The 28000-nt window shown below is 48.5% G+C and overlaps 1 protein-coding gene across 1 annotated transcript in view; it reads left to right on the forward strand.

Moving 5' to 3' along the window:
- Positions 1-28000, forward strand: part of Plxna2 (plexin A2) — a 207068-nt gene that overhangs the window by 156953 nt on the left and 22115 nt on the right. The window contains exons 13-20 of the mRNA XM_076832484.1: positions 12396-12547; positions 18225-18342; positions 20201-20337; positions 21218-21385; positions 21534-21627; positions 25690-25929; positions 26560-26703; positions 27026-27260. Of these exons, the coding sequence (XP_076688599.1) occupies positions 12396-12547; positions 18225-18342; positions 20201-20337; positions 21218-21385; positions 21534-21627; positions 25690-25929; positions 26560-26703; positions 27026-27260 (1288 nt within the window). The remainder of the gene's footprint in view (positions 1-12395; positions 12548-18224; positions 18343-20200; positions 20338-21217; positions 21386-21533; positions 21628-25689; positions 25930-26559; positions 26704-27025; positions 27261-28000) is intronic.

Consider the following 28000-nt stretch of genomic DNA (forward strand, 5'->3'; position numbering starts at 1 on the left):
AATAAAAAATAAAAAGGACTGGGATGTGGCTCAGTAGTTAAGCAACCCTGGGTTCAATCCCTGGTACCAAAAAAAAAAAAAAAAAAAAAGTCATCATTTGCAAAGTTCACAGTAATAATTGTTTCAGGCAAGAATGGGCAATGGATGCTAAAATTAGTGGATGAAAGTCCGAAGAGAAACAGGATATCTGTATGGTCTTAATCTATCCTCCCTATCCTCCCATAAGATGCTTATTAATTACAACCTTATGATGAAGAAATCAGGTAGACCCCATGGTGAGCGAGAGATCAAAGTTCCCATCACCCATGATGCAGAAAATCAATTTCATATGCCCCCCAATAGAATACCCCCAATAAAGGCAAGTCCTCATCTCTATGGCATTTTTGGCAAAAATGAATCATTAACTAAAAGTAACCTTGAAGAGGAATCAACGCATTTTCTTTTCTTCAGCTCTCTTGGTTAATCCCCTCACACTGGCATAGATCTTTTTCTTAAACCTGCCAATGATCAGATTCAATGAGCTTCATACTATTTCACGCATAACTCCTTGTCACTAGCCCCTATCTGCAGAATGGGTTCCCTCCTCAGTGCAAGCACTTTCTGTGCAGTAAACATAAGCCACTTGCTAGAAAGATCCTCCCAGAAGGGTAAAAAGAGAAGGATTCCATAGCAGCCTGTGATGGCTACAGGGGGTGGCAGGATTTCCAATCCTGGCAATAAATGGGGGCTGAAATGGCTGCCATCCTGCCTGACAGCAGAGAGATAAGTGAGATGACCTCAAAGAAGCTCTACTTTAGGAAAAGGAGTGGGCTCGTGCACAGTTAGATGAACAGCTGTGTTCTTCCTTAACCCCTCCTTACCCTGTTGTCTCCATGGCAACCAAGCCCACCCCTAGAGACCCATCCTTTATGGCAGCTTCATGTAGGACAAGTTGTACAACCTATTGAATTTCCCAGTTTGCATAAAGCTCAGGTTAGGACCCCCTCAGGACTCACCGTCTGCTCCTTCTCAGCCTCCTCATGGTGTGATAATGACGCTGTCCCCTGTGGGAGGCATCCCAGGCTGCTCCCATTTCCAGCTGTCATCCGGGCATCTGTGCATGTGTCACCTGTTCAACTCCAGGAACAGGAAATGTGCAGAGGACTGGAAAGCCCAGGAGATGCCTGGCCCACCACATTTCTGTTCTCCTCAGCCAGGGCCTCAGGACCTGCTGGGACCTCAAAGGAGAATATTATGAGCCATGCACTGGAAAGGAGACCCAGAGAAATCATTGCCCAAGAAGCCGGGAATGGGCAGGATTCAGCAGAAAGGAAAAGGAGACTGAATATGATCTGGGGAATATAAACTTAGGGAAGGTAAAGGGGCTTCAGAGATAATTTCATATAGGTCTCCACTCTGGTCTCTACTGAGGACCGGTTTCCTTGGATGGCCATAAAAAATGCTATACACGAGTTGTCTTAAACCACAGAAATATAGTTTCTCAGAGACCTGGAAATTAGAAGATCAAGATCAAGGAATGGACAGGGCTGGTTCCCTCTGAGAGCTCTGAGGGAGAATCTGTCCCAGGCCTCTCCTGGCTTCTAGGGCTTTGATGGCAATCTCTGGCCTTCTTTGGCTTATGGAAGCATCAAATGTCTCAATGTTCATATGACATTCTCCATGGACATGCATCTGTCTCCTAAAAAACCAATTAGATTGGATTAAGGCCCACACTAATGAACCTGTTTTAACATGATTACTTCTATAAAGACTCTGTCTCCAAATAAGGTCACATTTTGAGGTCCTGAGAGTTAGGGCTTCAACATATGAATTGGAGAGAAGGACAGAATTCAATCCATAAGAGTAAGAATTATGAGAAAAGAGAGGCAATGCCACAGTTCCAAAGAAATTAATTCAGTCATAAATGAATATTTAATTAGTGGCTACTATATGCCATGCTTGTGCACCACCTGGGTTCCCTCCTCCAGAATCTCTCAAAGGTGGAGATGCTTGAGAGGTCAGACCTTCACTGTAGGCATCATTGCATTGGTCAGCAAATACCAAAAGCAATCAGATAGGAACTGGGGCTGGAGGTTGTAATGTGGTCGAGTAAGTCCTGGGTTGAGCACAGGGGGATGTAGCCTGTCCTGTGTAGCCCCCAGCCCGTCCTTGAATATTGGTCACCTGGAAGAGGCTTTGCAAGCCACACTGCTTGCTCTAAAGAGCCTAGGATAGAAACTTTTAAAATACACCCTTGGCAGATGTCTCCCGTACAGAAAGAGGATTGCAGTAGGGACATAGGTGGTCTCTATAGTTAATGAGGACACTACCCTAGATCAGGGACATAAAATGCCTAATTTTAGCACTCTTAATAAAAACAGTTTTTTAAGTCAATGAAGTGGCACATACCTGTAATCCCAGCAATTGTGAGGCTGAGGCAGGAAGATTGCAAGTTCAAGGCCAGTCTTGGCAACTTAGTGAGACCCTGTCTCAAAAGAAAAAAAAAAAAATTTTGAAAAAAGGTATTGGAATGTAACTGAATGTAGAGTGTCCCTAGGTTTATTCTCTAGTGTGGAAAGAAAATGTTATTAGCGTTTCTTTAACAGTATTCTACCATGTGCCAAGCTTGGTGCAGTTTGCTTATTCAAAAAAAAAAAAAAATCCAACAAGATGACTATAATTATTTTAAGAGTGGGGAAAACAGTGCTTGGGGAAATAAATAATTTGCCCAAAGTCACACATCTGGTTAGTGGCAGAACAGGGATGAAAATGAGTGACTTCTGACTGCAGAAGGCAGACTCCTCCATCCCCTCCCCCCCAACACACACCCACCCTGCTACCTCTTTTGGTCACAGAGATCGTCCTGTATCCCCCATCTGACCCTACCCCAAATATACCAAAAATGTCTGTATCCAGTATCAGAATCCTCTAGGAAAAGAGATGCCAGATAAACTGGGGACATTGACCACCCTTTTTATTGAAACTTAAGGTCAACTTTGCCTGACTTTCTAAGGTTGATACTTACTCCTATGAGTGGAGGAAAGCAATGAGGGAATTCGGGGCTGCATTTGAGCTTAGGGAAATCACGTTTTGCCTTTCGGGCATTGGCACTGCTTTAATGCCTACCCCAGGTGCTGTGTGAATCCTCCAAGCTTGATGCTGTTGGTTTTGGTCTTTGCCTACTGAGGCAATGACGGTTAGAGTGAAAGCTGGAGTCCTTGGCCTGGGGTCTGACCTCACAAGTACTGCCACCCAAAGAGATGGGACGGCCCAGTGGAGAGGACCCAGGTGGTGTACACCTGCAGGCTAGAGCATCAGGTGGAATAAAGGCACAGTGGGACAGAGACAGGGATTAATCCCCTAATTGGGGCCTCAGGACCTTATCAACCTTAGAATGCTCCTGTAGCCACCTGCCATGTTGGTCCAGTAAGAATGCACTAGTGCCAGGCAGGAGGGGTGTAGGGTTTTACAGCTGCTTCTCCATTGACCACTGTGTAAATTTTACTTTATCAATTTTTCAACTTCTGTAACTTCCCCAACCTCACTGATCCATGCTTAGGGAATATAAATTCTCTAACATTATCTTAGGTACATTTATCTGGGAAAGAGAATCGATTGTAGAAAACAATATACACTGCCCTCCAAAACCAAGCAGAAATGATTTTTGATGCAATAATAGTTCGAGATGATCCTTTACTCCTGCTGCCTCCTGCTCTCCATGTGGCCCAAATAATTTAAAGGACATTGTTTTTTCCCAGATTCTCTCCCATGCAAATGCATTTGTGAAACTATTCAGGAAGCTGGGACATTTACAAGTATTTATCCGCAAGCCTTCACCAGATCTCTGCAGGAAAAGTCAAAAGCCACCTGCCCAGGGCCAAAGTCATGTGCTGCAAAGTTCTCAACAACAACAAAAATAAAGTCAGTCAGTTTTCCTGAGGAACAAGCCAGCACTCTGATCTCCTGTTCATTTATTTGCAGGCCTCATTAATATAACAACACTGCAACAAACAGCTAACGGGGGATGGTGTCAGGATGAATAATGGAGTTACTCTGCTGAGATAACAATTAGGTTTTGAATGTACTATCAGCTAAGACAGAGCCAGCAAGGATTCACGCCAAGCAGGAGAGCTGGTGCTGCCGGTGCCATAGATTCCTGCAGAGCTGAGCCCTAGCCTGCTGTGAAGAGTGCATACACACACACACACACACACACACACACACACACACACACACTCGTCACAAGTTGGAAAAGAATGGGACCATTTGCTGCCTTGGAACGCAATATCCAGGTGTCTCTGGGAGCCAGGATAGGATGGAAATTTGCAAACATGCAGTTGACATCAGCACCCTCTGAAGTCAGGAAAACACTAAGTGACAGGAAGGGAGTAAGTAGATAAGGAAAGAGAGGATGAGCAAGCTACACACCAGGATGTTTCCTCTCTGGCTGCTCCTGAAACCCTACCCTAGACACAGAGGCATCTAATGCAGAGGGTTCACATCAGCTAGGGACATGGACAGGAGACCAAGGTCATTCTGGAATTGGAGATGCTATTGGGGCTGAGATCATCCTGGAGTGTCTTTCCTGGACACAAACCTCCCCCCAACCACAACCTCCTAGAGGCTCTGATGTCAGTCTCTCCTGTCTCCTCTTAAAACCCCCATAGTATGACAACCTGCAGAGACAATGGGGAGGGATGCTCAGGCCACAGAGGCAGCCAACATGGCAAGCCCTGCTGTCTGCACCAGCCCTGAGTCCCCACCAACAGCAATGCCCAAAGGCTCCACCTGCATGGGACACTCTTCAGATCTCAGCCACTTTTCCTCCAGACCTCAGCTAGCCTGGTTTCTGACCGGATTTCTTTCTTTCTTTCTTTTGTCTCTTTCTTAAAATTGCATAGCTAAGATTGACTCCTCAGCTACTTGACTCTGAATCCCTGCATTTGACCTGGTTACTATCCTTGTCTGAGCTCACTTGGACAAATAAGATTCTACAGCTACAGAGTCAGAGGAGAGAAAGGAATGGACACTATGATCTTGCCCAGGCCCACTTCAGAGATAGGAAGAAAACCAAAAATCCCCATGGCCAGCCTCATCTGGGGAGCTTGGTCAGGGAGAGACGATAGGGGGGCAAGGCCAAGAGGCAAGTGTGGACATTCACTGGGGGGAGGGGCAGTGAGAAGGGAGATGGATACAGAAGCTCAGAGAGGTGGCAGGAGTAAAGCCAAGTCCAAGGCTCCTCTGAAAGCATGAGCTCTGGCCTTAGCCAAGGGAAAGGGGTCAGAAGCTGAGCAGGGGGAAATGATAAGCAGACTGGAGCATGAGTGCTCGTGGCTGGTGGCCTGGACCCTCTCCCAGAGTAGGAGGATGGTCAGCTCAGGCAGAGCTCTATGGAGGCTAAAAACACAGGTTAGAAAGACCCAGCTGTGTCTGCCATCCAGTGTGCAGCCCAAGCCTCCCTAGGACCCTGTTCCCCATCTGTAAAATGCGGATGATATTAGTACTACTCGCATCACTTTAAGTGGGATACAATAGATAAAGCCCCGGGTCCGATTCCTGACTCATTATGAATATTTAATAAGTGGAAAAATAAATGGCAGGCATCATTATCAGAAAACTCTTCAGTAAACTGGAGTCAATGCCCATCTTCTCTCCCACCATCACTGTGGGTCTGGAGACATAAAACGAGGAAGACAGGGTCTCTAGGATGGGAACTGAGCTTTGTGAAGCTCCCACTAAGTTCCTCTGACCCTTCAAGCCCCTTCTCTAAAGGAGGCCCCGACTCTGCCCCTCTAAGACTCTGCCTGAGTCTCCACCGGAGTCTGAACCCAGGAATGGCCATCCCTGTGCAGTGAGCCTGCACTCTCTCATCAGGCTGCCAAACCCCTGGGCTTCCAGGGCCTCCTGCCCTGCTCCCTGGTGCAGCCCTTCGGATCTCCCCAGCTGTAATTAATCGGCTGCATCTGCTCTCGCCCTTGGGCAGCTTTGTGGCACAGTTCCCGCCGAACTGTTCAATTAGTGGCTGCAAGAACGAGGGCGGCTGCAGCATCACGGCGGCTGCTTTCCAGGTCACAGCACCCACGGAGGAAAACAAACATGACAGAGTCTGGCTGGAATGCAGATTTGGCTGGGGTACCCCCTTGGGCACTAGCCAGGGCTCAGTTGGGCTATGCTGCTGTTAAGGTAGGGTCTGAGCAGGTGGAGAAGTGGCTCCCCAAACCAGGAGTTCCTGGAAGAGGGCCTTGCTAAAGACAGGGATCTCCCAGTTAGTCCTCTACCATCAGCTCATGTACTGCGGCCTAAGCATGCCAACCTGCTCCCACTTCCTATTGGCCTAATCCTCCTGGCCTAAGATGAGTCAATCAGCAAGTGCATGGCCAGGACGTGGACTGACCTCCTTTACATGTGAGGAGGGTTCTGGAACTGTTTCTAGGACAGGATTCGGAGATGCTGGAATGAGCCCTAAAGTGTTCTATATATTTTCCTTCTGCATCCTGCAAAAAGTAGACAAACCTTTTATTCCACAACCAAAATGCCAAACCCCTTAAGGTAAGACAACAAGGCAACTTAAAATCCCATTAAAATGCAAATACAGGTTTCTTTAGGGAGGAGAGAAAGGCTGAGTGATAGGTGCCTAAATGGAGGGAGAAACCTTTGGGAGAAAATCAAAACAAAGCACAGAAAAGGTACCAAGGGTTTACCCTCCACTGGGTTTTGCCCAGGACCAGCCTGGTTAATGGTGTATGTGACAAGCAGAGGGAAACCATCTTCACAGCCTTTACCTGGTGCACACTAATCAATCAGGCACTTGCTCAAGCCACCTGCCTGGTTTGGGTCACTACACTCAGAATGCATGGAAATCCAAAGGTCCAGAGAAAAGCTTCCAGAATGATCAAAGGGTTTAGAAAATAATATCTTCAGAGGAAAGGCTAACAGAATTGCAAAAGCAAAGGCCAGGGGTGACTTAATTGCTGTCTTCAGTACTTGAAAGATGTGTAATGAGGAGGCAGCTGTTCAGTCCTCTATTTGATAAGGAATCAAACCAGAAGTTGGCTTAAATTAAAGCAGGGAAAACTTCTTAATGATTTCAATGTTCAAATACTTCACCACTCACAAGCAACACTTAGGCACCTCTACTCTTCCAGGCATCATTAAAGAATGCAGTTTGTTCTAAAATATGATTGAGACCAGAGTACCCCAATAACAGAACTTTGGGAATATTTCCTAATGGTTGCTCTATGCCAGATAGTACACTATATATTAGATTGCTAAGAAGAGTGAGACAGTCCCTGTGCCAAGATAGTTCCAGACAATGAGTGGTTATAATCCATGTAGCATGGCTGTCTTGGAGGTGTTTGTAGAGGTCAGTAGGAACAGAATTGGGGCTGCAGCCTCTGCCAGAGAGTGAGGGAAGGTCTCATGGAGGCATCTTTTGAGCAGAGCTGGGCAGGAGGAGCAGGCATGTGTCAGTGGGCATGCCTGGCCAGCAGAGGGATTAGCACACCAAATGCACATGGGCTTCACAGCCTGTAGCTTTGGGAGCCACTAAAGTCTCCAAGTAGCACACATAGTACATCAGAGGGCTGAGCCAGAGTCCGGGGAGCACGCCCCCCGCCCTCCCCGCCAAGTCTGAAGGGTAGATAGTGAAGGGGCACAGAGAACTTAGGGGAGAGTCTCCACAACAACCTTCACCCAACCCAGACACAGCAGCTGCTTCTGGGCTCTTCTCTCCCCAGGCCTCCTCTTCTAGATCTCACTTCTGAGGTCCACATGGAGCTCAGAACAGTATGTGTTGACAAGCATGAGGCTGAAATTAGTCAATAAACTAAAGATCTTCCTTTCATCTCCTTTTTCCCTCTCTCCACTACTCCTGACTAAACACACACACACACACACACACACACACACACACTCTTAAGTCATTTGTGTGTGGGGTTGGAGTATCTCATTCAGAGTCACTTTCCTGAAAGAACTCATTGCTTACATTGTGAAATACTGTGCACACCCCACAGTGGTTAATGGCCAGGGGAAAAAGAAATGGCAAGAAGGAAGGGAGCAAAGAATGAACACCATTTTGGATGGGGTCAGTGTCCTTCCAAATTTATTGTCCATGAAAGGGTAATGTCTGGCTCAGAATAAGCTTCCACGTGGGGCTCGGAACCAGCAAAGCCAAGACTTTGCCCTCGGCCTCACCCCCTCCCTGCTCAAGCTTGAGCTGCAGGAAAGTCCCAGACATTCTCCAATCCGAAGTAAGCAGAGCTTGTTACCCTGGGTCATCCCAGCATCTCTGCCATGAGCTCCCTGAACCACGTCTTCTCTTTCCAGATCAATAGGAAGATCTTCATCCTCTCTAAGCTCCCCACTAACTCCAGCATCCAGTGTTTTTCTAGTCTTCAGGGGCATAGGCGCAGGGATATACAAGAAGGAAATTAGCAATCATCAAGACCTGCTCTCTAAACCAACATACAGGGAATTTCCAAATGTTATCTCACTTAATCCTCACACCACCCCTGTGAGGCAAGCAGTATCATCTGTTTCCAGATGAGGACATTAGATTCAAGGTCACATAGCTCATAAGTTTCAGAGTTGCTATTCACATTCAGGTCTGTCTGACTGCAGAAGCCCCAGCCTTCCTGCTGCATATACTACTCGAACATGGTCTCTCTTCCCTCCCTAGAGTAGCCAGCAGCACAGGGGCCATCTGCAATTGGAAACCAAGACACGTGGGCCTGCCTGACATCCCAGCCATATTTTAGCTTATTCTGTGTGGATGGGGGACTCTACATAACTCCACCATCCCTCCTGCCCTCACCTCTCAGCCTTCCCTGCAGCTCTCCAGATCTTTTCATATCTGGAAGGCCTTCACTGGAGTTCTGAGAGTCATAGCTGGAGACTCAACCTTTTTTCCTCATTATAGACCCATGCAGAAAGGCCAGGCCTGGTTCCAAGAGAACCAAGTTTTGTGAAATGCAGCCCATCATGACCTGCAATCTGATATTACTTTTAAGAGAAAATCCCAGGACAGAGTCTCACAGTGGAAAGGAGCTGGAAACCCTGCAGCTGCCCGGTCTGAGGTGGTGTGTCCTGAAGGGTCCTCTTTACTCCCTTTCCGGAGAAATCCTTACCCACCACAGCTCTCCTTTGTGGCCGTGCTCTAGATATTCAATCCTGAGGAAAAAGGAGAATAGCAGTATGCCAGGCTCTTGCTACCCCAGGCTGCCACACAGACATCGCCCTTCACCTCATTCACAGCCTCCTGGAAGGCCTTAGGTGGGCAACTACATTCTGTAGGATGCCTTCCTCTCTTCCTTTGCACTCTGAGCACAGACTTCTACCTTGATCCTCTCTGATCGTAGAGCTGGGGAAATGCAAACAATACATGCAAACACACAGAAGACTTTAAGTGCATTGTATGTACAGGAGCTACTGGTATCTGGCAGGACATGGAGGACGTATTATAGAATGGATGATGTGGCTGAAGAAGTAAAGGATGCCAGAACCCAAAGGCCCACAAAGGCCAGGCCAGGAAATTAAGGACTTTGCCTTGGCAGTGGTCAGAGCCATGGAGGGTTCTTATAGCAAGCACTTAGCCACCTCATCAAGTATGTATATTTTCTTCCTGGCAACCAAGAGGAAATGAGATTTACAAGGAGAAGCATGGAGACCCTGTGGTTAGATTGGGTGAGAGACTATGGAGCCCTGCTTAACACCTACTCTGGAACTCACAGATTCCAAAGGCACCCTTGGGGCCAGGGGACCTTATTTGGTATATGTGGTAAGTGAGGAAAAGGGACAACTTAAGATGCTTATAAGATTCCTGGCTGGGTACACAGTAATTCCATTAACCTTGAAAGAGAATCTGGGAGGATAATTGGGTTGGGGTTGGGAAGAAGAAAAATTAAGAGTTCATTTTTAGACATGGTGAAATTTGAGGTGCCTGAGGGACATACATATGAAAGTAGAGATATCCAGAAGCGATTGGATATATGACTGGCGCTCAGGAGAGAGGTCAGAGCCAACCATATAGATTTGGAAGACATCACTAATGGAGACCTTGGGAATCCTCTTGCAAATCAAATAATCACCACCTCATCTAAATTTTGGAAATCTAGATTTTTGCACACCGGTTTTGCTTTAAGCAAAGAAATTGCAAGCTCCACATCCCTTCTAAGCCTCGTGGCAGGGTAGCTGTTTAGAGGCTTCCCCTGCCTTCAAACTCCCTTGTCACCTACCCCACATGGTGGCAGCATCAGATGTAGACTGAAAAGAAAACTCTCATGAAGACCCAACATTCCCCAGATACTTTCCAAGCCTTGAGGACCCAGTATAATGACCCCAGGGGATAATGTTTCTCCTAGTTTGAAATCCAGCAGGATTAGCTGGAACTACCCATCTCCATAACATATACCTTCATGCCAAGATCATAGTACTTGCTAATAATTTACAAATGGGGTTGGAAATTATTACATTGTTTTGTGGTCCAATGAGCTAGGCATGGTGGCATGCACCTGTAATCACAGTAGCCCAGGAGACTGAGGCAGGAAGATCACAAGTTCTTCTTTCTTTAAACAATATATGGTGACTTGTGCTTCGAGCATTTCTCTGCCAATAAACTGACCCTACAGCAGTTCAGCACCAGAAACCATGTGTCTGACCATAACCCTTGGATACTGGAAGGAAAGACTGCACTAACTTACCAGGAAGAGGACACTGTCCTGTACAACCCACCAGTGCCACTGCGAATCCACAATGTAATCTCCCACAGGCTACCTGCAAGACAAAAATATTTTTAGGCTTTCCAGAAAGATTTCATTTCACAGTTTTTTTTTTTTTTTTGAAAGGTTGTAATTAACTGCAGTGAGCAAAAGAATGTATTTTTAAAAATAAAAGTGGGGGAAGGAGAGAGGAACCAATTGCCACACTTTCGTCAGTTCCTTTGGGTAGGTGGGTTCATGTCACCCAGGTGGCTGGGGGAGGAGATGGAGGTGCTGCTGAAGCTCAGTTCAAGTGGATCAAAAAGAACCAGGAGCTAAGAGCAAATTCTCTCCCGATGCTCTGCCACAGAGTGGAAGCAGCCCCCTCCCTGTTTCTCGTTGACTAGGGTCTATCCCCCAAGACCCAGGAGTCTCAGACCCCTGAGGAAACTGTACCAGAGGAGAGTGGAGCAGTCAGAATATATGATAATTTTGTTGGGGGGGTGGTACCAGGGATGGAACTCTGGGGCATTTGACCACTGAGCCACATCCCCAGCCCTATTTTGTATTTTATTTAGAGACAGGGTCTCACTGAGTTGTTTAGCACCTTGCTTTTTCTGAGGCTGGCTTTGAATTTGTAATCCTCCTGCCTCAGTCTCCTGAGCTACTGGGATTACAGGTGCATGCCACCATGCCTGGCTCATTGGACACAAAGCATGAATTTGTTCACTGGAATCTGATGGGTCTCAAAAGAACTGCATTTTTCCAAGAGCCTGATCTCTTCCCAGACAGAAGTTTACCCCTTGGGAGAAATGAATTCTGCCATTACTTTTCCTATTGGTTCAAAGCAAAATGAGACATTCAGCATTTGGTGACTGGATTAGGGAATGAATAAATAAATGATCCTTGCTAATAGGAAGACAGCAAGGATTTGGAAAACCCTAAAGTTATTTCTTCTTGGTCCTAACATCTAATATGTGTCATAGGATTTTTTTTTCCCCCAGAATAATGGCAAACACACTCCAGGTCTTTGATGGTTCCCCTGCAGCCATACCTAATCTCATCCCTCACTGAGCTCCCACCCCATTTCCTCTCTATCTTATCGCAATAGACCCTGAATCAGTGTTATTTATGAGCCTTTGTTATCTTATCCTCCCTGACTGTAAGTTTCTTGAGGGCAAATCTGCAGTGGTATTCATCCTTGTACCCCCCATAGGATCCAGCACATAGGAGTGGCAATAATAACACTGTCACAGTCACAAAACCCTTCTGGTTTATAAAATGCTCCCAGCACACCTTGTGTTGGGGGTTCCCAAGCTCCCTGCAAGGTTGGTAGACATGATAATACTCTCTTTGCAGCTAAGAATTGAAGTTCGAAGAGATTATGTGACTTGATCACAATCAGGCAACTCGTGCATTAGAGATGCATCTCAAACAATTCTTTTCTGCCTTGAGTCCAGAATTCTTTCTGATTTATTTTTTTAATAAATGGATGAATGGATGTCTTAACCAAGGAAGTAGTGCAAAGCAGAAGATGATGTCAGGATCCTAGATAAACTTAAAAGTGTAGAAGACATACAAAGACATACATACCCAGAATCCAAGTGCCTCTCAAAGTCCTTAAGCAGTATACCAACCCCCACCAGCCTAGGGGAGGGGAAAAAGGCTGTTGCTCCATTCCTGTGGCTGACCATGTTGACTAATGGCAATTCTCTCTTGCAGATCTTGACAGTATCAGGACCACCCGAAGGAGGAACTCGAGTGACCATCCATGGTGTGAACTTGGGTCTGGACTTTTCCGAGATCGCTCACCACGTGCAGGTGGCTGGTGTGCCCTGCACACCCCTCCCAGGGGAATACATCATCGCTGAGCAGTAAGTCGGCCCTAGCTGGCCTATTTCCTATTAATGCTTCAGGGTGGAGACATTCCTCTTCCTTCTTTGGGGCTTTTCCAGATCCATCTCCCATCACCCCCTTCTGCCAGGCAACCTGTCCCAGAAACCCTCCCAGGGCACTCCTACCCACCTCCACCCCCAGAAGGTGGAGTTTTGTTTGATTTCCTGTTCCCTGACTCCTTGGGCATCAAGACTCTCGGCACCAATCCTGCCCTTCATTCAGTCCATGCCTGCCCGCTGGCATGACTGAGCCAGTTTCCCAACAAGCTCAGGCTCCTCCTTGGTCTCCCCAGGCCCCTCCTGCCAGCCCCCATTGGAATGCATCCTGCACGGTGGGCTGCGGGCAACAATTTGTTTGGTGCATGGTGCTCTGACAGCAGCTTAATCCGAGCGGGGCCTCCGCCGGAGCAAATTCATTTATTTCACTAAGGGAAATGCCAGCTGGAAATTAGAAAATAGGCATGTAGTGGCGGACAAGCGACCGGGGCTCCAGGAGTGACATATGTTCCAATTTGGGGTGTTCATTTGGCAGTGGCGGCCGCTGTGAGTTGGTGGGCAGGAGGTGGGCACGAAGCTGGGGATGAGAGGATAGAAGGCGGGATGCCACCCCTCCACAGGAAGAAGGGAGGGAGCCATCAGATCTTTCTGCCTGATTCGTCATGTGAAGTTGGGTCAAGTGATTCCGCTGAGGATGCAGCTTTGCATGAACTACTTGGAGCATAACAGGAGCTTGACTTTGGGGCAGGGGTTTCCCCTCCCTTAGCCTCACTTCTCTGCAGCCTTAGGTCCTCCCCTTTGACCTCCTGAGAACCAACCCTCAATAGCAACCATAAAAATCTCACCACTGTATCTTTCTTTCATCCACTCGTTTCAGTTAAGATAATATTTTCTCATCCATTATCTCCTTTTTAATTGTTCATGGCCCTGACCAGGAAATTATTGTCATTGCCGTTTTGCAAAGCAAGAGAGTGAAAGACTCAGAGAAGTGAAATAACTATCCCCAGTTCACTAGGCGCACAAGGCAGAATTCGAGCTCCAGTCTTTTGACCCCTGGTCTAGGGTGCTTCCTTTCCATAGCAACTGTGGGCAAGACTCCTGGACAGGAGAGGCCTGAATATTCCATGATTCATCGGCATGTGGCTTTGAGACTCCAAGGGACCATGATTCAGTATGGCCCAGAGAAGTATGAGAGGCAGAAGGGGTGAATCCCCAGACTCTGGATACTAGGTGATGGCTACTGCCCACAGACATGGAAGTAAAAGAGCTAACTTGATCCCTTCAATCCTTGCATCTAATCCTTCACTGAACATTATGCTTGCAAGGGATGAGACTTGGCGGAAATGCTGGCTAGGCCTACAGGAAAGAGATGAAAGAGGGTGACAAGGAAAATGACAGAGTTGGTAAGAGTTGCCAGGGAGGAGCCAGGACAGCCTTCAGAGGCCCTCACAGCCAGACAGTCTCCACAGAGGCCAGTTTTGTGCCAGACTACACTAGGCACTCAGTCATTCTGACCCCAAATCCACCCCAGCCTCGAGGACCTGCCTTGGGCCTCTGGATACAGACCAGACTCCAACTTGTTGGAAGGGTAGGAGGGGTCAGACTTTTAGCTGAGGAGTGCAAATTGCTAGGCAGCTGGACCACAGAATCTCATGAGATGTGGAATTAAACTGCATTTTAGCCCCAGCTGCTGTATTGACCAGCCCTGAGACCTCAGCAAGCTGTCCAGTCTCTCCGACCTTCATCAGCCTAATGTGCCATACAAATGTAAAGAAGTTTAGTTCTGTTTATGAAATCCAATGCACTGCATTCACCCAGGGCCATGAGGGAGAAAGTGTCAAGAGAAACTGGAAGTGAGGATATGAAAGGAGCCTTAGTGGGTGAATGGTCACCAAGATCCCTTGCCAAGACTGGTGGTGATCCTAGAAAACCACTGCCATCCTCAGGCATGGGACAGGCAGGAGGCTGTGAGCACACCCTGTGCCTTGCTGGATGCAGCACTGGTTTCCAGCCGTGCCAGACTCATTACCACTCTCGAGGTTTCAGAGTTTGTTAACATCATTAAAGCCTCCATCCCGGGTAGTGAGCAGCAGGCACAATCATTACAGATGTCTGCAAGAGATGAATTTGGCTAAACGGGCTCAGTGCAGAGTCCTGGGCCCAGGCAGCATTAGCAGGCACAGTAATGATTCACCATATGTTTGTGCCATGCCATCTATCACTCAGCAATTAGGTTAATGTTGGTTAAAGGGCCCTGCTTAGTCCTGCAATCAGCACCCCACAGGTCTGAGGAGAAGCCGGATGGTTCTGTCACAGGACATTTTCTGAGTAATGGGACACAGGTTGAGGGCGCTCTTCAGTGCCTCCTGGGATGGGGGCTCTGTGCAAGGCAGACTAAGTTCAGACCACCTTTCCTCTTGCCTGCTTTATAGACCTGTGGACTCAGACCCAGCTGGATGGATGTGAGATACATGTGCCTACCACACCAGGGAATAGGCGACAGTCACACCAATCTGTGGGAGGTGGTTGTGGTATAGAAGCTAGGGCACTAGGCTAGTTAGTGCCGGGAAACTGGAGGTTAAGATGTAACTCAGCTATTTGTGAACTAAGTGGCTCTGGGTAAGTCACTTTGCTCCCTGATCTTCAAATGTCTCATCTGAAAAATAAATATGAAGAATAGATGATCTCTACAATCAACTGGATGGTCTTTGGGTTGCTGAAGCAGTCTGTCTCCTGGAATCTGCAACGTCCTCCATTAGAAAGCTTATCGGTGGCACTTATGTATCTCCAGAATACTCTGTCAAGCAGGAGTCAAAACTTCAAATTTCAACACTAGCTAGTTTGGTCTATCTCCTCATTTTACAAAGAGAAAATCTGGACATCTCTAACTGGTGCCTCCTGATAATACATAGGGCCTGGAGCCACCAGAGACACAGGGAGGAGACCAGGAAGGTGGGAAGTCCCCTGAAATCCAACCACAGCACCCAGCATGTAAAGCCTAGAGGAAGAAGTCACATGCGCCATGGCCTATGGTTGTTCCACAACCAAGAAGGAGGCAAAGTGGTTAGCTCTCAGAGCTCTGTCATGGCTCCCATGTATGTACTGTCCCCTCCCTACAGACATCCAAAGCATCCCATTAAATGCTGTGTCAATAGAATGGAGTGGTCAAAAGTCCATGAGCTTTGGAGTCCAACTAACCTGTATTTCAATCAGCCACTTACTGGAATTGTGGCTATAGATAAATCACTTAGCATCTCTGAGCCCAAGTGTCACTGTCTGTAAACCAGAGATACCAAGACCCTCCCGATAGCAGAGTCGGAGGATGGCAGGAGGTCCTGCTCACATTCCCATTCAGATCTTAGACCTACCCACCCAGACCTTTGCCCATGGCCTCCTGCTCACCACAGCCCTGTCTCACCCACTCCCTGAGCAAGGAAAGAGCTCAGCTGCAATGTCCAGGAGGACAACCTGGGCTAGCTCTGGGTGCTCACTGCAGCTCAGCTTCAAGCCCCTTCCTCATGTGCCACTGTGCAGGGACATTCAGAGCCAACTGCAAATGCTTAGCGTTGCACGGATCAGGGAGCTTCCATTCCATCTGTTGCTCTTCTCCCAGGTTCTTGACAATACACGATGAACCCATGAAAATATCCTGGGAAAATACAGTGCACAGAAGCCCTAGCCCAATGTCAGCCTCCTACAGGGACAGCAGCACAGGGCCACACGAGCACTTCTCCTTTCCTGAACAGGCCCAGGAAATTTCAGTGTTGCCCGTGACCTCTCACGTGTTCTCCTGTTTCCTTTTTCCCCATTTTCAAGCCAGTGATGATTTCTTCCCCTTATTCTTCTCAAGGATCGCTCCTGCAGCGTTCAAGGGCAAAGGAGTCAGGAATAAGTGAGCCCTGATTAGCAGCAGGGAGGGGGCTTATCTGCCTCCTCTTCTCTCCCTGCCCCCATCGCCTCCATAAATAGTGGACTCTCCTCTGCAGCTCACTGAGGGTGCAGGGCATGGATTATAGGGTAGCAGGGACCAGCTGGAGCAGGTGCCAGCGCCCACGAAACAAGATGGAGGAGTTGCTACTCCACCGCAGGTAGCAGTAGGAAAGGAACTGCACATTGTACATTAAATTAAGCTTCTCAAATGCTCCACTAATGAGCTTTAGGGAGACAGTTACGTGTCAAATACTAATTGATCATCACCATCCTGTTTATTCAGGCTCATCATTAATTTATTTATTCATAGAGAAAGGGAAGGGAGACTATTCTTCCATGCACGTTCAGTACTTTCTTGTTGCATCTAATATGCTAAACGTAATAAGACAGTTATTGCATGTTAAGTAAATATTCGCCAGGAGTGAAAGTACTTATTTAGGATTAACAGTTATGAAGGAGATGGAGACCAGCGGCATGCCGTGTGTGTAAGCATGCAGCGTATTTGTTTAATGCAAGTTTTATTACATCGAAATGAAATCTCTGTTTAGTTACCTTCCTTCCTAGAGAAGCTGTTGAGATAAGCATCACTCAGTTAAACATGGATCTTCCCCACCGTGCCAGGATAATGCTGGGGATTAGCAGAGAGGGGGCCTGTTTTTCCGACTCCCCACTAAGCAAACCTACCAGAAACACCAGGCTGCTCAGAACTCTTAAATGGTGTGGGAGACGAGGAAGATTCTTCCTTCCCTCCATTTCCAGCCTAATTTTTGCTGAGCCCAGAGGCACCCTCTCCCATCCAACCCAGGTCCAGGCGAGAGGTACCCCAGGCCCTGATTTCTTCAGGCCCTCCCCTGTCCTCCAGCTGACCCCCGCCCCTTGCTAAAAGGCTGCTGCGGCTAAGGCATCCAGTTGTCTAAATGTGACTGTGTCACTTATCATAGGCACCAGGGAAGTCTCGCTGGGGGTATTGATCTGGGCTGCTTAAGAGAGAGAGCCACACACCTCTCCCCGCGAGCTCTCCTGTTAGTGTGAGACAGGACTCCCAGCCCAGGGCCAAGTGCACTCTCTTGCCTACCAGCTTAGTGTGCTCAGACCTTGATTAAGTGGGAGTCTAGTGTCCACTGCTGGCCTAATGAACTCATCCGCCTCCCCCCGCTTCTCCTGCCGCCACAGATCTACACCCCTCCCGTTTTCCTGGGAGCTCCTGTTTAGAGCTCTGCTCTCCCTATATCTCACCAGATTATCTATCCCCCTTTTAAAAACTCACTGCAGGAAATAGACCACAATTGAATCAGCTTGGCAGACAGGCCTCACCTGCTCTTTTAGAGAGAGTGGCCCCGTTGGCTTGTCACATAGCAGAGGATACCAACTAAATTGCTGCCGCTAGATCTCTCTGTTGGACATTCAGTCTATTCCACCAATACGGGGAATCTACCCAAGGCTAGGCACCGTGCTAGGCACTGGGAAACACAGGCTTGGTCATAGAATTCAGCAACATAGTATATCAAAGGTACACAGGGATTTAGAGTAATCGAATCCAACCTCCCACAGTCCAAATGAGAATAAAGCCCAGAGAGGGAAAGCCCTGTATCCCAGGTCACACAGCTAGATGGGTGACCCAGCTAGGTTCTTGGTTCAGCACTCCTGAAAGACTGTGACGAGTCATTCACTATGACCGGGAAGGCAAGCTGGCAGGGTTTGCTCACTGGAAGGTTTGCTCTCTCCTCAGGATCGTCTGTGAGATGGGCCATGCCCTCGTGGGAACCGCCTCTGGGCCAGTGCGCCTGTGCATTGGCGAGTGCAAGCCAGAGTTCATGACCAAGTCTCATCAACAGTACACCTTTGTGGTGAGTGCTGGGTCGAGGGCTGGGCTGCGGGTACCCAGCAAGGGCACACACACACCTGTTCTCGACTTCCCCCAAGAAGGCTCCACATGCCCCTCCCCTCCGGAGCTTCTCCCAAACTATAGAGAAGACCAGAAAAAGAGGACTTCTGGCCTGTCTTGCTGGGGTGGGGTGGACGTGTGATTAACAAAGCTGTGGAGACGTTGGAGTCCTGGGGGGGCCACAGGCCAGAGTTCTAAATAAGGCCAAATGGAACTTTCTTAGAAAGTGGATCCTAGATGTGGAGGGCTGGGGGCTGCCCTTTGTCCCTTCAGTGTGATATCTTGGACTAATTCCAGCCTAATGAGGACACATGGCCTGAGGGACCTAATTCAATGGGTCCATATTTATCCTCATGTTTTGTTTTCTGCCAATGATACTTGAATGAGATCTAGCGGGGATGTGCCTTTGTGCACAGGACCAGGAGAGGTGGACCTAGGAGGGCGTGGCTCTATGTGTCAGTATGGTTACACACACACACACACACACACACACACACACACACACAGAGTACACACACTCACGCCTGAAAACGCCTCTTTGCACTCAGCCAACAGGTAGTAGGATCACAAAGGCTTTCTGTTAGGCTGGCGCTAACTTCACACAGAATCAATAACTTGCTTCCGAGGCCCCGGTGCTTGCCAGGGCTAAATTCATACTGAATCAATAACTTGTTTCTGGGGTCCCGAAGTCCCTTTTCTAACACTACTTACATTGCCACGTTGAATACTTCATTAAAAGTTTTAACACTAGCAGATGGGGTCAAACCAACCTTGCTAAGGGTTTTGAAAAATCATTAGGCCACGAAATTCTCTTCTCTCTCAAACATTTTACTGCTGATTTTAGGTTTTCCAGGCCTCTGTCTTCTCGTCTTGGCATTTATACCTTTTTCTCGTACTTTCCTCTCAGAATGGAGAGTACCACGGCCTATCTTGGGCCCACTGCAGATGAGAGGCAGACAGAGAAGAGTGAGATGAGGAGAGAACCGTCCATGGGAGAGCTGGGTGGGGCTTTAGGAACAACCCAGCGCCCCTTCCTCCCTGGACAAGGGAGCAAACTGATGTCCAGAATGATCCCGAAACTTAGCTCGGGGCCCACAGCCAGTGAGTGGCTAATACAGACTAGAGTTTTTACCTGTGTAGTCGTTCAGTTAAATGTACTTTTCCCTCCATTACCCTCTAGGCAGAAGTAATTCCTCTCTGATGTAGGCCAGACATGATGTAGCCTAGACATGCCTTTTCCGTATTAGGCTTACTCTTATAACTCAGTGAGTTTTCTAGAAAGTCCCAGCCAGCAGCATGCCACCCTCTTGGGGAGGGCGGGAGAAGTCATATCTGACATTTACTGATGGCTCTCAGCGCTGGAAATCCTAACGTGCTTAGGGAGGGATAAAAGGCCAAGTGTACAGACCATTTGTGGAGGGCTGTAGGCTCTTGGCTGCCCAACTTAGGCAAGGATGCTTTATTCAGCCTTATCGATTTTGTGCCAAAAAAATCAGGACAGGCTCTAGATAGAGAAGCATTTTCAAATTGTTCTCAATTTGTAAACTAATTGATAGATTAGTCAGTGTCACCTCTGCTTTCCCTTCAATGTTATGAGCATAAGACTCCCCAGGGAGTTAATTAATTCCAATACGTGGCCTTCTGCCTTCCCTGGACATGCCCAGAGACTCTTAGAAAGGGTTTCAGCTCCTGAGAGAGCATTTGGGACTGCAAAGCCCAAGAAAAGTACCTCCACTCCTAACAGGAAGATAGTCCCTTCTTCTAACTTTAATTCTAACCCTGGACGTAAGCTGCAAGTATTTCTCTGCTTCTTCCCAAAGAACCCTTCCGTGCTGTCACTCAACCCCATCCGAGGGCCAGAGTCTGGAGGCACCATGGTGACCATCACAGGCCATTACCTTGGTGCTGGGAGCCGCGTGGCCGTATACCTGGGCAACCAGACCTGCGAGTTCTACGGGTGAGATGAACTTGAAACCTAGCTAGAAGACTGCCTCTGGATCTTGTGCCCACACGCTCCTCTGAATGTTCGTGCATAGGCCTGCCCCATTGCCTCCGTGTTATTTGCTACTTCCTGGGCCCAAACTGTTCCAGCCATTGTGAGACATACAATCCACTTGTCAATTTATGTCCCATGCATCACAGGGACTGGTTACTTCAAAAAGTCATTGGAAGTGAGGGCCATGAGAAGGCTCCTAGGAGCTCTCCTAGTCACCATGAGGATGGGGCATTCATTGAGTCCCCACTATAGTGGCTTGAGAAACATGGAGGCTGCATGGTCTGCTTTTTAAGCACAGATACTGATGCTCCAGGAATCCCCTGCATTTAAAAAAAAAATGTACACTTACTATTATCAGCCACTCCTATGAGCCCTGGGGATGCAGAGACTCCTGAAAGAATTCTGAAAGACTCCATGCCTGAGAACTCAGTCTGCCCAGTATTGCCTGATAATAAACTATAAATTCTACAAAAGCAAGCACTGTGTGGTAATCACTATGCATAGTAAGTATTCAATGAATATTTATTGACAGCCTGACCAGACTGTCTATCGTCTAGAAAAATCCAGATAAGAAGGAATTCACAAAGCCCATGGAACCTAACCCCTGCTCCACATTCTCTAATCTACTTTTCCAATGTGTTCCTTCCCTGACCCTTCTAGGGTTGGATCTCAGGTAAAAAGAGGGCACAGGTGAGGGGTGTGAGCCATAGCATAGAGCATAAAGGAATAGCAGAAAATTTCTGGGCCACACCTTTGACCAAGGGAAGTATCTTTTCAAGCCAAAGGGCACTCCCTAGTCCCCATGCCTTTTTTCTCAAACATCATGTTTTCTTCCCATCAGGAGGTCCATGAATGAGATCGTGTGTGTCTCACCCCCATCAGCCAATGGACTGGGTCCAGTCCCGGTTTCCGTGAGTGTTGACAGGGCCCGTGTGGATAACAGCCTGCAGTTTGAGTACATAGATGACCCTCGCGTCCAGCGCATTGAACCAGAGTGGAGCATTGCCAGGTGAGGCTAATGGTGGAATGTACCTGGCTGCCAAGTGGCATGACCTCTGTGGCCCAAGGGTGGTTCATGGGAGGGATCCCAGAGGTTGAGGTTCACCATTCCAGGTTTGAGGGATCTCTTACCTAATCTAGCCTCTGCTTGTCCTCAGCGGCCACACACCCCTGACCATCACAGGCTTCAACCTGGATGTCATTCAGGAACCAAGGATCCGGGTCAAGTTTAATGGCAAAGAATCTGTCAATGTGAGTAGCCATCGGTCCACCCCAGTCCTCAGTTATCACAGTTCCCTGTGAACTATGGGTCAGGCATAGAGACACCTAGATACTGGAGAGGGGAATCGGCTCAAGACTCTGGGCCTGGAATCAGGATCCCAAATACCAGAGCTTTAAAATCATTTTTATAATTACAGATAATTTCTTGTCAGAGGTGATGTATTGAGTGTATGGTTTCAGAGCTTATGACAGAGCATAAAAGGATTCCTATTTTATGGCACGTTCCCTTCAAGGTTCATTGAGAAACGCTGGGTGGCTGGGGGAGAGATTCCGGCTCCGCGTGCAGACATTTCTGGATTGGAAGCAGGACTCTGCCATCTGTTATGATCAAGTCACTTACTCTTTCTGATCCATGTGGTACATGGCGGTGCTAAGACTCGCTTTGCAGATTTGTAATGTGGCAGCCCTTGGCCAATGCTTGGTTGGCATTTGATAAATATTAGTCGCTTCGGACAAATAATTCTGACCTTGCCCAGAACCTAATTGCTGGGATGATCAGGTTGAACATTTTACTTTATTCCTTTGCTCAGGGCCACATAATTTTATTCCCCCCCGCCAACCCCAGGGTGGGTTTTTGTGAGTTTAAAGAAGTTCTCTTATTCTGATGAGAACAGAATGTCTGATAAGTTATCATAAAGTTTTCAGTTGAGTCTAGTGGCTCCATTTCACTCTTAAAGCCAGTATTTTCTGAAATATTATCATATTCACCATTATAGCCCAGAAGATGCTGTCAAGGCCATTGATTTTCATAGGCAGTTCTGTGATTACTGCTCTGACCTTCAGAGGATTGGAGAGGCTAAGATGGAGATGCCAAAGATGGTGTCATCTCTTCTCTTATCTCCGACCCATTCCCAGCATGCTTAGAGACCGTTAAAATACACTAAATGATGGAGTGCTAGAACACTGGGCCCAAAAAGTTCTCAGGGCTCATCTGGTCCAGCCCGCTCCTTGCATAGCTGACTGAGGAAACTAAGGCCAGATGGATAAATGACTTGCTGCAACCATAAAGGGGACTGGTGGCAGGGCCACGCTAGATCCCAAACATCTGGACTGTTCATGCTGGTGAGCCAGGTATTCCCATTTTGCCAGAGATATAGGAGCACACTTCAGGACCCACCACAGTTGGTCACACACTTCCAGTTAGGTGAGCACAGGCCTCTTCCCCCAGGTGTAGGCTGGAGCCATGGGGAAAGAGCCTGTACCCCATTTGGCTTCTGTAAGAATCTAAGTGTTCCCAGAAGCTCACAGATCACCCCCATTCCCAGGGTCTCTGGGAGGAGGTGAGACGCAGGATCGGGAACAGTCCCAGACAGCCTTGATGGACAAGCCATCTCCCCAAGAAAATTAAACACATGTTTTAAAATAGAGTTTATTATTATTCAGACACAGCAAGGCCAGAGTGTAGTTTGTCCTACACACAGAGCCGAGTTCAAGAAAAAGGGGGCCATGCCATGGGGGCCACATGGGGAAACCCCAGCCCTATCAGGAGGCAGAGGGAGAGGAGAAACGGCAGCTAGAGTCTCTGTTGAGGTCTCGGCAGGAAGGGATAGGCATGCAGGGCCATGGGTTTCAGGTCAGCTGGCTGGAGTCATTTCAGTGGCAATGTGCATAGGGACTGTCCTCCCTGGTTGTTTGGTACTGAGCCCTGGGGTGATTAGGGAATGTGGACAGTGACTCAGTGTAAAAGGAGGTGGTTAGAAAGTGGGGCTGGGTTGATTGGTTTGCATCTGAAAGGCATGTCCCTAGCCGGCAAGTCCTTTGCCATCTCTAGGAATTGGCAGCTCTTTCCAAAGAGCTGGGTCCTAGATGCCAAGCTTCAGTATACAGAAAACCAAAGACATAATGACCACCATACACAGAGAACTTTCTGGAGTGAGTACCTGACTGACAAGAGTGACCCCCGAAGCCCACAGTCTTCATCCCAGGGAAGCCAATGGGAATGAAGACTGATGGGGCTTGAGCCTCGGGTCCCCGCGCCTCACAAGGACTCATTGGCAGCCTGGCAGGAATCTCCCCAGCACTTCCCCCAGCCCCCCACACCATGGATCTCAGGGTTTCAAGGGACTAAGATTTAGTTCCACCTCTGGAGAGCTGGGGGCCCTGGGCCTCCCTGCCTGTAGTCCACAGGCCCACAGGAAAGGCCTGTGGGAACACAGCGTCCCTCAAGTCTGGCCCCACAGTGGGAAGCTTGCAGGACAGAGGGAAGGAAGCACTTTGCCCGCCCCCCCCCCTCCTTGTCATCACCCTTTTCGGGTCCTATCTCAGCCCACCCGGAGCCATCTCTTACCTCTAGGTTGAAGCAATCCGAGTGGATGGCGAGGAGGGCCAGGGCAAAGCTGCAAGGCCCAAAGGAATGTTTGGCAGACAAAAATGCGGATGCAGCACAGGGCAGGAAACACAGAGGCCTCTTGTTTGGGACTGATTTGCTTATTCACAAGGAAACCAGGAGAAGCAGGGAGGCCGGTGGGGATCGAGGATGGAGAGACACTCTGAGTAAAGCTGGTTGCTTCCCTCCTGAGCCAGGGTTTCCAGTCCTTGGCTCAACTCTACCTATTTGACTGCAGCCCTTGCATTCCTGTGCCTCAGTGTCCCCAGCTGCAACATGAAAAGTGCATCAAGTTCAAAGGGAACTGCAGAAGTGTGCAATGAAGAGGGCAGGAGTGGGTACTGACCACCACTACAGCGAGAAGGCCACAGTGAGCCATTTGGTTTAAACTGTGGAGCTCCCTCTAGAAAGGAAGGGTTAAGACTTGGACTTGAAGCTCTGACATAATCTCCAGATAAAATCTCTATGCAAGTGTCAGCTCTTTTGCAATTTCACACACAATTCTTATTTCTGAACATGAAGCCCGTGTGTGTGTGTGTGTGTGTGTGTGTGTGTGTGTGTGTTGGCCAGTTACACAACACGTGTGGGGCCCTGCCAGGACAGTGTGTACTTGAGCAGTCCGAGTTCTCAGAGATACCCTTGGCTATTCCTGGGGCCTCCTGGCTCCCAGAGCTGAAACTGAGCTGTGCCCAGTGGGAGAGCCAGGGGATGGGGCAGGAGTCTGAGTTCCTTCCCAAGGCCTGCCTGAGTCCTCTTTAGTGGTTTCTTCAGTCTGGCTGCCACCTGGGGCACCTCCAGAACTAACCACCAGAGGAAAAGGCGGGTGGCGGAGCCAGCTAGGATTTTTAAATGGCAGACCAAAGAAAAAAGTACAACATGAATTCAGTGTCAATTCTGTAAGAGAGAGAGAGAGAGAGAGATATCCTGGGTAAGACGTGGAATTGCACAGTCCTGTTTATTCAGTAAACACTAACTGAACATCTACTATGTGCTAAGCAGGGCAAAGTGCTCATCTCATACCACTTTCTGCTCCATGCTACCCACCTGCCCACATACCCTACACTGCTTCTGTCCTACTTCTTTCTCAAACATCCCCTGCTTCCTCACCCCCAGGCCCTTGAAGTGCTGGTCCCTCCTGGAACTTGTTCCCCAACACCTCCCTCTCTTTGTCTAGATAAGCCTTCTCATTCTTGAGATTAAAGTGCATTCCTTTCTTCCAAAGGAAAACTTGGATGAGTCACCACCACCCTGCTGCAGGCCATCCTTCCCCCATTCACACACACTCCCAGAGTCCCTGATCCTCCCAGGGACTGTGTGTTTCACATCCATTCTTGCATTTCAGCATTGTGTTGTGCCCTACAATGCCGCAGGCCCTCTGCCAGGTGGCCACTGCAAGGCTGGTTTAATCAGCAGTCTGCCCCCGGGGTTGGGTCTGTTTCACTCTGTGGCCTCAACTCTAAGCACAGTACCTGCCACAGAGTAGCAGCTCCAGATAATGAGTGAATGAATGAATAGATAAATGAGATTAAAATGCACTTCCTCCCAAATGCCACCACCTCTCATTCAGAACCCCACCATGTGATTAAAATAAGCAAGTAACCCAAAGCCAGCAAACTCAAGCAAGCACAGAGTAGGAGACGGGCTGTGGGATCCCGGCCTCTGCCCACTGGTGCTCACATTCAAATCCTCTTCTCTGGGTCTCATAGGTGTGTAAAGTTGTGAACACGACCACCCTGACCTGCCTGGCACCCTCCCTGACCACGGACTACCGGCCAGGCTTGGACACTGTGGAGCGGCCAGATGAGTTCGGTTTCGTCTTTAACAATGTCCAGTCCTTGCTGATTTACAACGACACCAAGTTCATCTACTACCCCAACCCCACCTTTGAACTGCTCAGCCCCACAGGAGTCTTGGATCAAAAGCCAGGATCGCCCATCATCCTGAAGGTACGGGTCTGCAGAGAGGAGAGTTGCCCCTCCCCATAGACCATGGTGGGACGGAGCACCCCACTTCTCCTGCTTGTCTCTCTGCGTCTCCTGTCTGTGCTTTGGACCCTTAAAGCTTCCATCTCCCAATGGGCAGAGCTTGTTTGAAGGAAGGTATTGACCCACTGAGCCACGTAGAGTGCACGTGGGATTCTCAAATAATGCTTTCGACTCTCTGCTGTTCTGGGGAACTTGGGGAAGCAGAGGTTCTGCAGAGACTTGGGGGTAACTGTTTCCTTGTCTGTGCCACCTCCGTGGCCACAGTGGTCTCCACACCAAGAGCTTGTAGTCTCCAGATGCTGTCCGTTCAAGAGTTTCGTTACTCTACCTGCCATTTTGGTTAAATCCCAGGGATCCTCCCCCAGATATTTCCTTTTCAGGATTTGGTCTTTCCTACTCTCTTCTTCCCTTTCATTATCTCCTTCCTTTGTTTCCTCACTAAATTGTGGCTCCAAAAACCCTGCCATGGAACCATTTATTGGTTCTCTCATTGCTTTCCTTCCTCTGGGCTCCTGAGTGTCTTTTTAAGTACACAATTAGCATCTGTGGGCAGGTGTCAATCACTCCTGTTAAAATGACTGTTCTCCACAGGGCAAAAACCTCTGTCCCCCCGCCTCTGGAGGAGCGAAACTCAACTACACGGTGCTGATTGGAGAGACCCCTTGCGCTGTCACCGTGTCTGAAACGCAGCTCCTCTGCGAACCCCCCAACCTCACAGGGCAGCACAAGGTCATGGTGAGTGAGCCCTTCTTCTGTTTCTTCCTTCTGTCCCTCCTCCCACCACTGTGCATGCATGATCTGTCATAAAGAAAAGCTCTCTCTTCCACCTCGTTGCCTGACTCACACCCTCAAGTATCTCCTCATCTCCGTGTTCTACATTGAAATGGTTAGAAAGTTTAGGACACAAGAAACCGAAGGCAGATACCAAGGCAGGAAGTTGCTCTGTATCCAAATCTGTACCATGTGGTTGTGATCTGTCATGTCCAAGGATTTGATGGCATGCCAGGGCTCTACACCTGTGTGCATCCGTGTGCGTCTGTGTGTGTACAATGCACAGGTTCACGTGGGCGGGATGGTGTTCTCGCCTGGCTCGGTGAGTGTCATCTCAGACAGCTTGCTGACCCTGCCAGCCATCGTCAGCATCGCGGCCGGCGGCAGCCTCCTGCTCATCATCGTCATCATCGTCCTCATTGCCTACAAACGCAAGTCTCGAGAAAATGACCTCACGCTCAAGCGGCTCCAAATGCAGATGGACAACCTGGAATCTCGCGTGGCCTTGGAGTGTAAGGAAGGTGAGTGAGGCATACATACCTCCGCTTCTCGGACCCCCATCCTCCACTGATCTTATCTCCCTCTTCTTTGCACATGAGTCCCATCTTCACTCTCAATCTCCCACCGCCAGCCTCGGTTTTTCCAGAAACTTCCTTTGCCTCTAGGGCCACAGAAGCCCTATGAAGAATACCCACAGGTAGCCAGGTGAGGTATTGTACACGTGTAATCCCAATTATTGGGAGGCAGGAGGATTGCAGGTTTGAGGCTAGCCTGAGCAACTGGGTGCCATCTCAAAATAAAAAATAGAAATGATGGGGCTGGGGTCATGGCTCAGTGGTAGAGCGCTCGCCTATCATGCATGAGGCACTGGGTTCAATCCTCAGCACCACATAAAAACAAACGAATGTATCCACCTAAAACTAAAGATACATATATAAATAAATATTTTTTTTTAATGACTGGGGATGTAGCTCAGTGGGAATAGAGCACCTCTGAGTTCAATCCCTAGTACCACACACAAAAAAAAAGAATGGCCACATGTGACGAGGACCCAGGTCCCCCTGCACTGTTCTTGTCCACCCCCTCCCCTCACTCCACTCACAATCTGGCTGACTCCATTTCCCTTTCAGAGACTCTATGCCCCCACACAGTCAGAGCCACGCAGACCCATTGTCTCGGCCCAGTGGAGCATCCAGCTCCTGCTTAGGCCAGAGTGTGGGAGCAGCAGCCGGAAGGCAGGAGAGCACCTCACCTCTGCTGG

This window comes from Callospermophilus lateralis, chromosome 13 (genome assembly GCF_048772815.1).
Source record: "Callospermophilus lateralis isolate mCalLat2 chromosome 13, mCalLat2.hap1, whole genome shotgun sequence".
In the NCBI taxonomy this organism is placed as follows: Eukaryota; Metazoa; Chordata; class Mammalia; order Rodentia; family Sciuridae; genus Callospermophilus; species Callospermophilus lateralis.